General features: G+C 47.5%; 1 protein-coding gene across 6 annotated transcripts in view; it reads left to right on the top strand.

Moving 5' to 3' along the window:
* Positions 1 to 17311, top strand: part of MSI2 (musashi RNA binding protein 2) — a 471444-nt gene that overhangs the window by 302508 nt on the left and 151625 nt on the right. For all 6 annotated transcript variants that reach the window (XM_049861313.1, XM_049861312.1, XM_049861314.1 and 3 more), the window contains exon 7: positions 1612 to 1660. In XM_049861313.1, coding sequence (XP_049717270.1) covers positions 1612 to 1660 — 49 coding nt within the window. The remainder of the gene's footprint in view (positions 1 to 1611; positions 1661 to 17311) is intronic.

The following is a 17311-nucleotide window of genomic DNA, read 5'->3' as shown; positions in this document are numbered from 1 at the left end:
CCCCAGTCCTAGTCATCTCCAGCAAGCATCACCTACTCCTGGCAGCCTGATGCCTGGGAGAGAGAGGGCAGCCGTCTGCTGGAGGAGCAGCCACCATGCAAGACCCCCCCGCCAGTAACTGACTTCAGAAGTGGGGACCAGAAGGGGACGGCCCCAGGAGCCTGTTTGTTCAGTCTCAGTTGCTTAGCAACAAAAGGGGGCCCTGGCTTGAGAAGGAATTTTAAAGCTCTGCCAGTCCCTTCGAGGTTTCTGTCTGGCTTGCCTACCCCCCTTTTCCATTCTCACCTTGACTTTGCTTCTCCCCCTATTATATTTGATGGCATCTAGAAAAATAGATTTGATTTGTCTGGAGGCCCCATTTTAAACCTAGTTTTATTGCGTCTCCCTGTTCCCTCCTCTCCATCTGAGATTGTAGTCTGGGAAGAGTAAGGAATGAATAGCTTATGATTCCTTTTCTCGGCTGGCTTAGCTCAGGCCCCCGAGTTCATTTGTGAGCCTTTGAGCTCAAATGAACGGTGCTCTGTCCTTCCCAGCTACACAGACACACAAAAATCGCTTCAAGCCCAGAGCCCTCTGACTGATGGTTTTATCTATCCACAACCACACGGGGTGGGTTATATTTTTATGGCCAACCTTGGGCACAAAATGAATGGCAAGACCAGGCTGCTCACCTGGCCAAGCTTGGTCCTCTCTCCAGGTGAGTGGCTCACTGATTAGGACAAACACCTGCACTGAAGATGTGTAACAAATAAAGAGTTGGGTCATAAATAAGAGAGTGGCAGCCAAAGCCAGTTCTGGCTCATTGAGTGTGAGCTTCTTGAGAGCTACATGAGAGTTGAGTGTGGTTCCTGAAATCTTCCCATTGCTAGAATATCTCCCAAAGGGTTGCAAGATTAGGAGCATGGGGTTGGGGAAGGAAGGACAGAGAGGAAGCCTTTGGTATTTTCTCCTTTTGATATTTTTGAAAAGATCCTAGCATCAAGATCTTAAAGTTCCATTGTTTGTAACTGGGAACAAATTATCCATCAGAAGGGGAATAATTAAGTGACCTATGACTTCTCACTCTGAAAAATTCTGCAGCAATCAAGATGGCATTCAGGATGCACATGGAGTAACCTGGGAATTGTTTGTGATATTGTAATATTATATGGGGAAAAAAGGGAGGCAAGGAAAAAATTCCTTATGCAAAATGACATAAACTATTAAAATAGTCATAGATTAAAAAAAAAAAAAAAGAAACCCAAACCAGTTACCCTCAAGTTGATTCCGACCCATGGCATGTCTGAGTAGAACTGTGCTTCATAGGTTTTCAAGGCTGTGACCTTTTGGAAGCAGATCGCCAGGCCTTTCTTCCACGGTGCCTCTGGGTGGGGTTGAACTGCCAACTTTTCCAGCACTTAGCCGTTGGCATCACCCAGGCACTCTGCCAGATGTGAGCTGTAGTTGTGCTAGGTGGAAAGAAAAGTGATGTTTTTTTCCTTCATTTTTGTATTTCCAGATTTTCTTTAGGGAGCCATTTTTACTTCTATAATAGAAACCCCCAAACATATAATGGTTTGCATATCTTCTCAAAGGTCCTAAAGCAGGCTCTGTCCTGGGTTTGTTTTGCAGGTGGAGGATGCCATGCTGATGTTTGATAAGACGACCAACAGGCACAGAGGTAAGAACCCCAGTGATGAAGGGTGCCCCTTCACCTCTCCTTGCCTTCACCATCCCCAGTTACACTCAGAAAAGATAGAATGAGTATTCCAGAATCAAGCAGGTAGAGTCGACCAGGTGCTGAAGGTCTGTATTCTTAGAGGGCCACATGGCACAGAGAATCCAAATACTAGACAATCAATACCATTCCCTTTTTGCAGCTATGCCCAACACATACATTCCAATATACCTTTGTCTAATCCTGGCTTTCTTAGTCCCTCGGTAACTTCAGCGTTTAGTAATCCAGGTGGAATTTATTCATAGCAATTACTCAATTGAGTTCTCAATTTGCATTGAAGGAGGTGGTTTAGAAGCACATTGTCAATCTAGAGAGTGAAAGGGGTAGGGGGAGGAGCCTTGTAGGCCTGTGCAAAATATACAGATGTTGTTGTTGGGTGCCATGAAGTGGATTTCAATTCATAGCAACCCCGTGTGACAGAGTAGAACTGCCCCATAGGGTTTTCTTTGGTGGCCCAGTGACTAAGTGCTCAGCTGCTAACCAAAAGGTCAGCGGTTCAGACCCACCAGCTACTCTGTGGGAGAAAGATATGGCAGTCTGCTTTCATGAAGATTAGTCTTAGAAACTCTATGGGCAGTTCTACACTGTCGTATAGCTATAGAGACCCTGTCAGTTGGAATCAGCTCTACGGCAGTGAGCTTGGTTTTTTTTTTTTTTTGGTTAATCTTATGGAAGCAGATTACCAGGTCTTTCTTCCTCGAGCAAGTTGGTGGGTTTGAACTGTCAGCCTTTCAGTCAGCAGCCGAGCATTTAACCATTGTAGACATGACAGACTCGGAAATGCCCTTGGTGACTCTTAAATGTTTCGAGGAAATCTGCACCCCTTTGTATTTTCCCCATTCCATATTCTCCTATCTACGTTTTGGAAGTGGGTCTTAGCCTGGGGATCTGTGAACTCCCTGAAATGATACGCAAATAGTTTTATGTTTTTGCTTTTCTTGGGAGAGGAAGCCCTAACTTCCAATAGATTCCCAAAGGAGTCTAATTTCCCACTATTCCTTTAAACTGAGAAAAATTGGAAGAATCTAGAAAATTCTCCCTGGAGGTAGTAGAGTAAAAGGAGGTGGCTCTGGAATCTCATGGTTTCTGGGGTTCCTAATGATGGGGTGTTGATGAGTAAAGCTTCCAAAGGGGGAGGGTGGCAGGAAGTGATGAGCGGGTATTCCCAGAGGAGGGGGCAGAGAGCAAGCAGTGTTTCCTTGCCTTTTGAATTGCATTTAGATGTTTCTTGTGTTGTTTACATTCCTGCTGTCACCTGTGATTAGAAGCAGTTACCAGTGCTGACTTGTCTGTCTCTCCTGTTTGGAGAAGGCAGGCTGACTGAAAGGGAAGCAGGAGCCGAGGGGGTGTGCTTGCTTGCAGGGGTGGGAGAAGAGGGGGTTGTCTTCCGGAGTGTGGGTGATAATCCGACCTCTCATGCATCCATCTTACTAAAATCCTCAAAATGGGGAAATTGAGACTTTGCTGGAAAACCATGGCATCCCGTGGCGTTTATGTTGCAAAGAGGAGAGGTGGGGTGGGGGTGTGTGTGGAGAGTGGGGGAGTCAGGAAGGGAGAGGAGAACATGCCTGTGGTAGTAGAACCGGGTGGTAGAACAACAATTGTATTTGTCGTGAAAAGTGATGGTGGAAGGCAATTCGTGATTATCCGTGAGCATCATCTGCGTTGTGTGGGTCTGACTTTGTGGTCTCCAAAGCATTGCTTCCATATGCAGCGGTCTAATTTGATCTTCAGGGCAGCTCCAGGAGAGTTGTTGTGACTTTGGGAGTGTCAATTAACTTTTTTATGCCTCCAAAAAAAAAAAAAATTTTTTTTTTTTTTTTTTTTTCAGTTTATTCATCTGCAAAATGGAAATCATAGTAGTACCTCCCTATAGGCTTGTTCGGAGAGTACAATGCTTTGAGACATTTAAAATACCATCAACTGTGAATCAGTGTCAACCCATTGCCGTCCCATTGATTCTGACTCATATCAGCCCTATAAGACAAGGCTGTAATCCTTACCAAAGCAGGCTGCCACATCTTTCTCCCAAGGAGTGGCTGGTGGATTTGAACCACTAGCCTTTGGGTTAGCACCCAAGCGCCTAACCATTGGATCACCAGGGCTCCTTGAATAAATATTAGCTCTTACTTTTATCATCTCCTTCATTTTGCCAGTGAGATAACCTGAGCTCAGAAAGGGTAACTGACAACATCCAAGGTCAGGGCAGGGACTGGTGATTTCAGATCCTGCCCTTTTTCTCCTGTCTCCAGATGGGGAGGGGCTTGTTAAAGAACATTTTCAGAGCGTGCTGGGCCCATTTGAACGTGGCATCAGTGACTCTCCTTGGGTCCCCTGTTCCAATTCATAATCCTGTAGATTGCCAAGCAGGCTCCAGGCCATGCCGTTGTCATTCTTTTTGAACATCAATGAATGAAAGATGGTTTTTGATCACCTGCTCTGCATCAGGGCCTGGGCTAGGAGCTTCCTCTCATATCATCACATTTCACCCTCACAGCTGCGCCTGGAAAGAGGTTTGTTTGGCATCTAAGGAATCTGAGAGGGTCGGTGACTTCTCCAGGGTTACACAGCTAGTAATAGGCAGGGCCAGGATCAAACTCAGGATGTTGGCCAACCAGGCATAGCCCTGGGTGGGAGGGGGAAGGGGAGGCAGGGTGTTAGTAAGAACGCTTCCTCATCTTGCTATGGGTGAGGCTTCTTCCTTTTTTTCCAAAGGGGACAAAGGCCAAGAGGCCCTGGGTGTAGCCATGGGGCAGCAGCCCCTCTGCAACGGGGTGAGGGAAGCATTGCTGGAGTCAGGTGCAGAAGGGCCATCCCACAACTCAGTGCTCAGTGTGGCTGCAGGGACACCATCACACGCTCTTCCAGGTTGGGATTTCTGGGGGGCATTGTAGGGGTGGAGAGTGGGAAGAGTCCCGGGCAGGGCCTGCCCTCATCCTTCTGCCCAGCCACAGTTCAGATATCTGTAGTGGATGCAGGAGCAGCTACCTAATTTGCAGGACTCAGAGTAAGATGAAAATGCTGGACCCCTCATTCAAAAAAGGAGGTGCAGTGGTTAAGCGCTCAGCTGCTAACCTAAAGGTTGGTGGTTCGAACCCACCCAGCAGCTCAGCAGGAAAAAAACGTGGCGACCTGCTTCCGCAAAGATTAAACCAAAACCTGAGTAGCATCTGAGGTCTTAAAAGCCTGTGAGAGGCCGTCTAGGATCCTCCACTGGTCTCACCCCTTTGGGAGCAAGGAAGAATGAAGAAAACTAAAGATACAAGGGAAAGATTAGTCCAAAGGACTAATGGACCGGATCTACCACGGCCTACACCAGACTGAGAGTCCAGTACAACAAGATGGTGCCCGGCTACCACCACTGACTGCTCTGACAGGGATCACAATAGAGGGTCCCGGACAGAGTTGGAGAAAAATGTAGAACAAAATTCTAACTCAAAAAGAAAGACCAGACTTGCTGGCGTGCCAGAAACTGGAGAAACCCTGAGAGTATGGCTCCCGGACACCCTTTCAGCTCAGTACTGAAGTCATTCCTGAGGTTTACCCTTCAGCCAAAGATGGGACAGGCCCATAAAAGAAAAGGAGACTAAAGGGACACGCTAGCCCTAGGGCAAGGGCAGGAGGGAGGAGGAAAGCTGGTAATAGGGAACTCAAGGTTGAGAAGGGAGAGTGTTGATGTGTGTGGGGTGGTTAACCAATGTCATAAAACAATGTGTGTACTAATTGTTTAATGAGAAACTAGTTTGTTCTGTAAACCTTCATCTAAAGTAAAACTAAAAAAAAGAAAAAAGAGTAAACCAAATCCATTGCTGTCAAGTCTATTCTGACTCACAGTGACCCTACAGTACAGGGTAGAACTGCCACGTAGGGTTTTCAAGGCTATAAATTTTTACAGAGGCAGACTGCCACATCTTCCTCCATCGAGCAGCTGGTACGTTTGAACTGTCGACCTTTGGGTTCACAGCCTTGCGCTTTAACCACCGTGCCACCCAGGCTTCACCGTAAAGATTACAGCTTAGAAAACCCTATGGGGCACTTCTACTCTTTCACGCTGGACCGCTATGAGTTGAAATTGACTTGATGGCACCTAACAACACAGTGATTAAAAAAATTTTAAGAACTTTAAGGTGGCAACACCAGAGCATTAACCCAGGCATAGGGCCATGTGTGACCGGACACGTGCACGCCCAGGAAGCCAGCCCGGAGTGGACACAGCCTGCAGGGCCCCTGCCTGATGCTTATGGGGTGGGCAAGAGAAGACGGGAGGGAAGTTTACCAAGATGCTTCACCCAGAAGGACCTGACACCCGCCTCCCCTTTCCTCTCGGACTTCTTGCCTCAAGAATCTCCTGCTTCCAGTTTTCTTTCTGTGTAAGTGGGGGGCTTTAGCCCCTACATGTTTTTCAACCCTTCAAAACAGCTGAGGAGGTATTTCTTTTTTGAGCTGGGTGCTTAAGCAGGGGTAATACTTCAGTGATTCAGAGCATTTCGACGCATAAACTTTCTTTTTAAAGAACATATCACAACAGAAGCACAAATCATATATATGGAGAAAGCAGCCCACACATCCGTGGCCTGATGGAAGTGTGCATTTGGAATCAGGTGATAAGCACAAGAAAATAAAATCCTCCTGCAGCCACCTTGCCCCAACCTTACCCTCACCTCCTCAGCTTCCTGTTTTCCATTATCGTATCAGGAGGAAAGCGCTGCAGCAGCAGAAGTTGAGGACACCTCTCTGGCTGGCACGGCCTCCCTCTGTCTTCTTAAAGAGGCCCTGCCATTAACCCCCAGGCGTCATCAAGTTCATGTTCAGCACTTCTCATCCAGCTTCTCCACCAGCCCTTTTGGGCAGCCTGGGGGCTGACTCCATCCTCACCACAGGCATTTTGAGAACTGTCTCCTTGTGCTTGGTGCTATGACAGCCAATATTTGAAGAAAAGGAACCTGGGACTGGGCCTAGCCTTCTGAGAGTCAGATCAGCCAGGTTCAAGGACCCACTCCTCCGCCATGGAGGGTCCTCTGGCCATACTTCCCTTGTAAGCCAGAGGTCAGAGCAGAATTCTTGCTCCTGGCCCCTCAGTGACCACTTCCTGCCGTTGCACCTCACTGGTCCCCATAGTGACAAGGGTGGTCCTCAGGTGCATCTGCACGGCACATCTGTTTTCCTGTTCACAGCAGTGCCGGCCTGTGCTTCTTCTCGTAGTGCTTCTGTACTTTGATACCACTGTGGAGTGCCTGGGTGGTACATTGGTTAATACGCTCGACTGCTGACCAGAAGGTTAGAGGTTTGAGTCCACCCAGAGGTGCCTCAGAAAATCTACTTCTGAAAAATCAACCATTGGAAACCCTGTGGAGCACAGCTCTACTTCGACACACATGGGGTCACCATGAGTTGGAGTTGACTTGCCGGCAACTGATGGTTTTGGTTTACTGTGGCCTCATTAGTGCCATAGGAAAGAATCCAGGGGACAGCAAACAGTGAACCCTCCAAGGACTACTGTCTGTGGCATATCCGTGTCCTCCCCATTCAGTCTCTGACTCACAGTGGGTAGAACTGGAGACCTGTGGCATCTTGCCACCTTTCTCCCTAGTCCATGGACAGCTTCTGCTGCTCCTTGGAATTTGTCCTGGGGCTAGGGCTTCCGAGCAGGGCTTTGAACCAGTTTGTTCTGGTTCGAACCTCTGCTGAGAATTTGCCTTTCCATCCCAGATATACTGAATCAGAATCTACATTTTAACAAGACCCCTAAGTGTTTCTTATGTATAATAAAATTTGAGAACCACTGCTCTACTAGTGGTTCTCAGAATTGGTCCCTAACTAGCACCATTAGCGTTGCCTGGGAACTTGTTAGAAATGCAAATTCTCTGCAGGGGTTTGAACCAGAACAAACTGGATGGAAGCCCTCACCCAGGACATCATTTCTAACCTCTCAGAATGTCTCTGGTTTCCCCTCTGTGAAATAAGGGGGGCTGGAGTTCATGAGCTCCAGGGCCTGAAGTGTGTTTCTGCCTTTTAGCTTTTTATCTGAGAGGGTGTCCAAGATCGAGTCCCTATTTTTTTTTTTTTCTAACTAGTGGTGCAGAAGGGCAGTTGTTGCAGATGGGGTTGCCTGGGCAGCAGACTCCGGATGCAGGTTTGTTAGGGAGTGCCCTGGGCAGGGGTGGGCAGAGAGAGAAGTCCACCTGTGATGCCATGGGGAGGCTCTGAAGACAGGATGGTCCTTCAGAGCAGTGTCCACTTGGGGCCAGAGGGCGGGCCTTTACACATATGTGTTCATTAGTCATCACAAGCAGTCCACCCCAGGAAAGGGGTGTGGCCTCGGACAAGGCTGCTCCCTTCCGCTGAGCAAATCCAGGAGGGGACCGACTGGGCAGGGGGGAGCATCTTTGGGCAGCTCTCCCAACAGCTAGGGAATAAATCCTTCATTCCTGAAGGGGAACCTGGGCATTCTATCACAGCACCCACCATGGGTGGGTTCTGTTGCTGTCTAACCAGGTCATGCTAACACTCAAAGTAGAAACAGCCAAGACTTTCTGAGCATTTATATACAAAATGCTTGGCTCAGTGCCTGCACATACTGCGCAGTCTTTATGACAAACAGTCATGGGTGAACGGAGCTGCTCAGAGTCACACCAGTCAGGGAGAGTTTGGATGGAACCCACCCTGTCTGACCCAGAGCCCAGTCTCTCAGCCCTTGTGCAAGCTGAGTGCTAAGTAGCAGTTTAAAGTGGGGGAGTCTGATCTTAATGGGCTTGAGCACCTTATCACGATTAGTTCTTCACACTCTCCCTTCTTGCTGGACTATAGTGCGCCCCCAATTTCAGATGGAGAAGCTAAGGCACACGGTTCTGAAGTGCCTCATGGCATATTCCCACAGTCAGGCAAGGAACTGAACTAGTAGAAACTAGGGCCTGCCTTGGCCCTGCCCTGCATCTCATTTCATGGCTTCCATGAAATGACTTGTGCCCGAGGGAAGAGAGAGAATGCTGGCTTCCAATTTTCTTGGTCTTTTCATTTGCTAGTTGTTAGAGGTGGCCTGAAAAATATTGGGTTGATCATCAAAGGATTTAATCATTGGGGAAAAGTTGGTTGCCGTATCCTTGCAAAAAAGTCTGATAAGATCTTGAATTCAGCTTTAGGTATTGATCCTCGAGTTGGGCTGGGGAGGTAGGGGAAGGGAAAGAGCAACAAGGTGCTGTCCTTCTAATTTGCTGTCTTTTGTTGGCTGGAGGCTGGGAGTTGAGAGCCAAAGGGAGAGGGCAAGGGTAGACTTGCTGGGGTCTCTCCATTCTCCCCACAACCTCCAGCCCTCTGTGAGAAAGTAGAATGTGTGGGTGTTAGCTGCAGAAATACATCTTACACTCACTTCCTTATGGGGGAAGGGAGCCCCCCAAAGGGCGTCACTCTAGGGGAACCTCAGCTATCCCTCCCTCTGACCCCAGGGTCCCAGGTTCATGAACCCTGCACTGCAGGGTCCCATCCAAACTGGCCCATCAGGGGGACAGCTGGACGGTTGGGGGCCCAATGGAAAATGAGTCAGGTGTCTTTGAAGCTCATTGGATAGCCTGGTGTGAGGGTCAGCTGGAGAGTGAATGGCTTCTGGCAGAGTACAGAGGAGGCGACTTGGAGGCACCTCCTTCCCTACTCCCTGTGGCTGCCATTACCCAGCAGGCCTGTTTGCTCCGGAACATTGCCAGAGGCAAAGGAACAGGATACACTGAGAGAAAAATAAAGATTAGTGTGATGGATGGCTCCTCGCCCAACTGTTCCCAGCCGCTTATTAAGTGCAACGCTAATGGCTTTGGAGGGGAATAACAGCTCTGAGATACAGCCACCCAAAGGACCTGGACCCTGAACAGACCTCTCCTGCATACCAACCCCATCATCAGATGGCTTCCTGAACTTCAGAGAGCACCATCACCAGCAGGCCCCCTGTGCAAAAGCCCTCTATAGGGTAGCTATGTCTTACTGGGAGCTATGGGGCTGGAATGGGAGCCCTGGTGGCGCAGTGGTTAAGAGCCACAGCTGCTAACCAAAAGGTCAGCAGTTTGAATCCTCCAGCCGCTTCTTGGAAACCCTATGGAGCAGTTCTACTTTGTCCTATAGGGTCTCTGTGAGTCAGAATTGACCCCACAGCAACGGGTTTGAGTTTTTTTGGTGGACTGGAGTGGCAGGGTGGTGGTGGTGGGGATCCAGCCAGACAGAGGCACTTTTGGCAACTCCCCGTGAGGCAAGTGGGATAAGAGTTTGGCTTCTGTGAGTTTTGCACAGTATCTCCATTCCCCAAAAAGTGGTTGGCACAAGTTTGAGGTCTCAGTAATTTGTGCAATCAGTTTATTTATTAAAGTGGTGCCAGTAAGGTATAGCTGAAGCTATGACGGAGCATAATACTTTTCTGAGAAAAAAAACAGCCCTTAACGTCCTGAATACCTGCCAGACACTTTTGAAATTGACCTCCGAAGTCCAGCTTGCCTTTTTTATGTACGCTACATAAAGATGATTAAGAATTGCACGGCAATTATTTGTTTATCGGCGCCTATTTTCCAAAAAGAAAGGGCATGTAAAAGAGTTTCGTTTTGTTCTCCCAGCATTTCGCAAAGGCATAAGTGAAATTAAAAAAGAAAAAGACAGAGAAAAGGCATTGCTTCATTTGTAGGTAGGCGATGTCAAAGATAATGTATGGGTCTTCCTCCTAATCAGCTTCCAGCCTTCTGTGTGTACCTAGGGAAGAAAGTTGGGACTTGACATTTGGTAAATGTGACTTTGTGGGATGGAGGAGGAAGTGTGTTTGGCAAGGAGGGTAGGCTTGCTGGATGGGATAGGAAGCATGATAGGAGTATATGGAATCCCAGCTGCTGATGTGATAAGAGGGCACCTTGCAGAATATCATTGCTCAGGTTTGGGGTCTGGAGCAAGATGGGCTGTGGTCCTCCCTGCTGGAGTTAAGCCCTTTGTCTTTTCCCCACTTCTCAAGTCTGCTCCCTCAGCCCTTGTGATAGTTGATAATGGTGTGAAGTGCCCATCACACCCTCCCCCAAGTCTGAGATGGTGTTAAGGGGTTTATTGGAAACCTGTAAAGAGAGAGATGATGATTATTGGTATTGATCCGAATTCTGCACCTGATGCACCTGGAAGCCAGTTGACATGAAAGCTGTCAGAGACCGCCAACAGCAACCGGTGGTTTTGGCCTCACAGAGCTTCCAGGCTAGTCAGTAGTACCATGTGGTCACCAACCATGCCCCTTGAGCTCTGTTATGTAAGTAGAGGGTTTGGATCAGGTATGGTGGTAATCCTAGTCTCTGTTCTCTGGTGTGGGGGCAGCTGTTTAAGAAAGGCATTGATTGACATCTCAGGGCTGCAGGAGAGAATGGCCAGGATGGGGAGAAACTCACTAGGATTGAGCCTCCTCCAGTCCAGCCTGGATAAAAGAGGAGGGAGGAGAGGCATGGGATTGGGGAGGGACGTTAATTGCTGCCTTTGGGTACTTAAAGAGATTCCTTTGGAAAAGAGTTATGCACACGCTTGAAGTTGGGCAGGCTTCAGTTTACTGTGAGGAAGAAGTACCAAGTCCAACAGTGGCATAAATGGACAGCCACTCGCCTCGTGGGGAAGAACGTGGATTCTCAGAACTCAAGGTTCTCTGCTTCTAGCTGAGCTCGTTTTAAAACTGAGGCTTTGTAAGGGGTATGGGCTTGCTTGTGTGTTTTAGCTCCAAAGCGGTGAGTGTGCACCCACTACTGGGCACACCTGCCTCCATCCTCTTCACTCCCTTCCTGTGCTTTGCCCATAGGCTGTGTGACCTATCCCCTTTCTATCCCCCCCAGCAGATTCCCTTTAAAGCTTGGCCATCACCTTACCCATCTCTGGACCTCTTCCAGAGCCTGCAGGGAACAAGTACAGCAATGGAGGGTATCTTAGTTTCCTAGGACTACTATAACATATACCACAGAGTGAGTGGCTTTGTGCCAGAAATGTGTTGTCTCACAGTTCTGGAGGCTAGAAGTCCAAATCAGGGTATTGGCCATGTTGATTCTTCCTGAGGGCTCTGAGATACGAACTGTTCATGTCTCTCTCCCAGCTTCTGTCGCTCCCTGCAAACCTTGGCCTTCTTGGGATGTAAATGTGCCGTCACGTGGAGTCTTTGTGTCTGTTCACCTCTTTCATAAAACACCATTCAGATGGGGTTAGGGTCCACCCTACTGTTTATGGCCTGATGTTAACCTAACTGATAACATCTCAAAGGCCCTATTTTCAAACAAGTTGCACATTCACAGGCACCAGGGGTTAGGACTTCAACGTATCTTTTTTGGGGAACATAATTCAGTCTATAACAGAGGGTGAAGGAGATGCTGCACATGGTAACCAGCTTCTGCAGCCACCCGGAGCCATTTTCCAGAGGCCAGCACCAGAGCTGTCTGCACATTTTATTTTCTCGTTAAATAAACACCATTAGCCTTCCCGAGAAATTGGTGCAAACATGACCTCGCAAATAACCAATTAAAAGGGCAGGGTTGAAGGGGAATGTGAATTTGAAAACATGTAGACAAGGCCATTAAAGATTCCCGTAGATACCCCAGCACTGGCAACATCTATCCAAGGCCTTAATTTTATTTCTGACAGGAAAGCAAGAAGTGCGCTTTATTTTTTCTTTTTTTCCCCCTGAGCTAACTAAATTCCGGAAGCGCCCATTCCGGCGCTGTCTCTTGAGATATTAATCAACACAGTAGCTTGGTTTCTGTTCACCTGCCTTTCTTTGTAGACACAGGGTAATACAAAGCTCTCAACTCCCTAGCAACAGGGCTGCGGGACAGGGGCGCCCGGGGCAAGAGGGAGCCTGCAAAGCCAGGGGAATTTGGATCACATGGATAAGCTGCATTTTCTTTAGCCAAAGTATAAATCTTAAACTTCTTTCCTTTGGAATAAAAGCCCTGGCACCAAAAGTGAGCTAATAGGCTTTCCTGCCTCCCTTCCGGCTGTGACTCTCAGAAGCAAAAAGGGAGTGGGCTCAGGGTCAGCAACTTCATTGACCCAGAAATGGCTTTTGTAGAGAGGGACAATGAGGCTTTTATTCTGCCCTATTCTCTACAGAGGGCCAGGCTCTGGGTTCTCACAACATGTTTTAAGATCTCTGTGAGGGCAGAGTGCGGAGGCCTGAAGAGAAAGGAGCCTTTAGCTTGGTGACTTGATTGAAACCACCCCCTTTCGTAGCATCACGGAGCTGGGAGAGGCCATAGAGGGCCTCCAGGCCTGGGCCAGGGGTAACCAAAAGCTAGGGGCAGCTGCCACCGTGTTGGGAGTGAGGGTCCTAGAAGGGCCCCAGTTCTTCTGCATCTCTGGACCTCAGCTTCTGTTTCAAGCCCTGCTGATCGGGGTGGCAGGGGCATACGCTCGCCCATCTGTACCTTTGTATACTACACAGTGTATTGGAAGGAACCTGAGTTTTAGAGTTAGACGTAAGGAAACCAGTTGCCATCAAGTTGGTTCTGACTGATGGTAACCTCATGTGCGTCAAAGTGGGCTGTGCTCCGTAGGGTTTTCAGTGACTGATTTTTTGGAAGCAGATCACCAAGACTTTCTTCCAAGGCACCACTAGGTGCGTTTGAACCACAAACCTTTCGGCTATTAGTCAAGCACTTTAGCATTTGCGCCATCCAGGGACCTTCCATAGTTGGACATACTTGGTTTCAAATTCTGGCTTTCCCATCGGTGTGATTTCAGGCAAGTTACTGAAGGGCTTTGAGCCCCATTTAGCTCACCTGTGGAGGCTATGGAAACCCTGGTGGTGTAGTAGTTAAGCACTATGGCTGCTAACTAAAAGGTCGGCAGTTCGAATCCACCAGGCACTCCTTGGAAACTCTGTGGGGCAGTTCTACTGTGTTCTATAGGGTCGCTTTGAGTTGGGTTTGGTTTGGTTTTTGTGGAGGTTATGCACCCCCTCTCTGAGAGTTAAATGAGATGCAACTGCTGAGTGTTCCACTGACCTTAGTCCTGTTCCTTCCCCTTAATTAAGACCATTGGTTTAACTTCTTCAGGCAAACAAACCAAAAACAGTGAATTTAGTTTTGTGGGTATTTTCCCCCTCTCCTCTCCACATGTAATGCATATGCTTATGTGTACATAAGTATTCCTGTAAGAAGCCCACAAATCTGGCAGCAAAGAGGCAGAATGGCATAGTGGTTCAGAGCACATTTCTGGAGCCAGACAGCTGGAATTTGAATCTAAATTCTGCCACTTAATTGCTGTGTGACCTTGGGCAAGTTACTTAACCTCTCTGTGACTCAGATTCTTAATCTGTAAAAGTAGGAATAATGACAACGGGTTAGCCTGACTTAAATCAGTTAATTAGTATAAAGAGCTGAGAACAGTCTCTGGTCAAAGTAAACACTGGAATGTTTTATATACATATTATCTATACTCACTGGTACAAACATACGTAAGTAAAAAGAGTGCTTGCTTCTGGGAAGAGGATTATATGACTGGAGGTTCAGAAATAGGGTGGAACCTTTTACTACATACTCTTACCTTTTGAATTTTTTGCTATGTGCATTTATTACCTATTCAAACATTTACTTTTTTTTTTAGTGAAAGTTTCAAAAATTCATTCCAGTTTGAATTGTAAATGGAGCAATAATAAAACATGAAAGAGAATTTTCAAAAGAAAAAAATTCCTCCCAGTCCCAGCACCCTGACACGATGACTCTTGTCACCACCAGACATGTGTAAGTGTGTTTAAAGTTGGTTGTCTTTATGGGTCCTCAGGGTTAGAAGCATGTGTACCTTGTGTGGAGTCTTCAGTGCTCTGTCAAATGAGGTGTGGTCCCTGCCTAGTCTGGGTTTTCTGTCCTTTCGGAGAGGGTCTGAGGAGCTGCAGACCAACAAACACGCAGCCAAGGATCCTTCACCTCTGAGTCTCCTCTGTCTTTTTCTTTCCATAAACAGAGTCCAATAGATGGATTAGGATTTTCTCAGTTGGTTCTGCCCTTCCCAGACAAGGTGCTATAATTAGAATAGCCAAACTGGCCCCATCTGAAAAGAAACCTGGTTTTCCAGAGTTCATCTCATACAGGAAGGGAGAGAGGTCAAAAAGGGGAGGCCTTGAGAGGCAGAGCCACCCTCCCTCTCAGGAGTTCAAAGTGCTTTTTAATTAAAAAAAAAAAAACTGAAAGCATTTTCTTAACCCAAGTTGGAATTAATAAACATGAGGGACCTGGCACATATAGCTCCCTCCTCTGCGTCCCCATTGCTTATAGCTTAAGAGTCAAGGCAAACACATAGTTAATGAAGCTCATGAGGTGTCTGGGACATGAAGCAAAGACATGAGAGCTTAACAATAAAGCCACACGGCTGGGTTCAAATTCCAGCGGTACCACTTACCAGCGGTGTGATCTTGGGCACATTATTAAATGTCTCTGAACCTCTGTTTTCTCATCAGTTAAATAGGGTCAGTGTTATTAACTGATGGACTTGTAAGGTTTAATCTATGTGAAGCATCTGACCCTTGGGAGACTGTGTAAATGTTAGTTTTATCATTGTCATAATCGAACCAAACCAAACCCATTGCCCTTGAGTCAATTCCGACTCAGCAACCCTATAGGACAGAGAAGAACTGCCCCATAGGGTTTCCCAGGCTGTAAATCTTTACAGGAAGTAGCCATAGAGGCTCTGTGGTTAAGCCCTTAGCTGCTAACGGAAAGGTTGATGGTTCAAACCCACCAACCGCCCTGTGGGAGAAAGATGTAGCAGTCTGCTTCTGTAAAGATTACAGTTCTACTCTGCCCTGTAGGGTCTCTATGAGATGATTATCATAATAACTATTGTTATTTTATTACTAATAAAAACACTGTTCTACCACTACTTGGGGAGTGCAGGCTAGGCTGGCCTCTAGGAACAATGTTAACATTTGAGTGGGCCATTGGCAGACAGGGCCTATCTATGCGAAATAGCGTCTAGGGCAGTTGGTGTTAAATTGCTGAATGATCTCTCACAGCTGGCGATGGAAACTGATGGCCAATGGGAACTGCTAATTGGTACCCTGCCTCAAGCGGTGCCCTACCTGTGCGGCTCCCCCCGCCCCAGGCTTCTGTTGGCAGACATCAAGTTTTCCGAGATGGAGGGAGGGCAAAGCAGCACTTCCTGTTGGACGTCACCCTTTGCTCACTGTTGACCTGTAGTCCAGGCAGCTGAGCATAGCCTTTTCTTTCTGCGTGTTCCTATCCATGTCACAGCTGCTCCCTCTGCAAAATGATGTGTAAGAGAAATTAGAGTTTTTTTACCGCACTGAAAACACAGCCCTCAAATCCTGACACAGCTCATGCCTTGCCCAAGTCTCGTTTAGCCAAAGACCCTGAAATTACGCAGAAACAGTGATTTTAGGGTGTTAAAGTTCTTATTTTTTTGGTAGACGGAGCCACTTGAAACTTTCTAAGGTTTAATTTTTAGTTCAGTGGCCTTATGGGGTTCAGTCATTTCTTTATAAGCTGAGGAATAACCAACACTCTTAGGAGCTGTCTGAACCCCGGATGCTCCAAGAATGCAAACCATGCTCACTGAACTTGGTGTTTCCAACTGGTTCATTCAACTCTGCTGTTTAGGGAAGTAAAAATCAGGTGAAAAAGAAGGAAGGAAAGAAAAAGAGACCAAATCAGTAGTGTGCGTATGTATAGCAACACAAATCCTGCCATGTTTACATACCCGTCCCCACCTCCACCCTGGAAAAAAAAAAAGGAAACATAGCAAGACAACACCAAACTTCAAAAGCTGCCAAACACACTTCTCAGTTCTTTTATGTTGTCCTAGAAACCCTTTCAGGCAGGATCATTTGCCAAATTCAGTCCTAGAGTAAGTTTCTGAGCTAGATTGATGCCGCTGAGGGTCAAAATGGTAACCCCTGCAAGTTTCTGGTTGTAAGGCCGCCGATGGGCACCGCAGTAATTAATAATTACAGCACTCGTGTGGATGTGTGTCTCTTGCCTGGCAAACCCAGCAGTGTATAAAAATAACTGCCATGATTTTAGAGTGATCAAAGTTGTGTGCCTTTGAGCACTCCCTCCAAATTCGAAATCTCTTCCTCAACTTGCCACCCCGTCTTGATATCAGGAGATAATTGAAAGCCCTCTTTCTCCATGGATGTTCTCAGCGTTGGTGCCTGTGTTCCAGGACTCTGGGCAAAGCCGGCGCTGCGCCCCAGATCTGCAATAGACGCAGAGCTGACATCCGATTTATTATCTCTGAGGGCTGGGCTGCTTCATGGATGATTCATGACTCTGCTTTGCACTGCCGCTAGAGGTGACATCATCTATTCTGGGCCCAGAATAGACACAGAGGAAACAGTGGCCCCCCCGTTTTGTGTGTCTCTCACCACTCAACCCAGGGCCCCCTCCCACCCTACACCAGCTGCTGTGTTGTGTCCACTGAGTAGGAATGGGGGACCCAGGAACCCATCGGAAATATCTCCGTAGTTGTTGTTGCTGTGAGCTGCCGTCAAGTTGGCCCCCGGCTCATGGCGACCCCATGCACAACGGAATAATCATCCCCATAATTGGTTGTAAATTGAGCTGTTGTGATCTATAGGGTTTTCACCGGCTGATTTTTAGA

Source organism: Elephas maximus, chromosome 19 (assembly GCF_024166365.1).
Source record: "Elephas maximus indicus isolate mEleMax1 chromosome 19, mEleMax1 primary haplotype, whole genome shotgun sequence".
Taxonomy (NCBI): domain Eukaryota; kingdom Metazoa; phylum Chordata; class Mammalia; order Proboscidea; family Elephantidae; genus Elephas; species Elephas maximus.
This window is presented reverse-complemented; position numbering and strand designations above follow the sequence as displayed.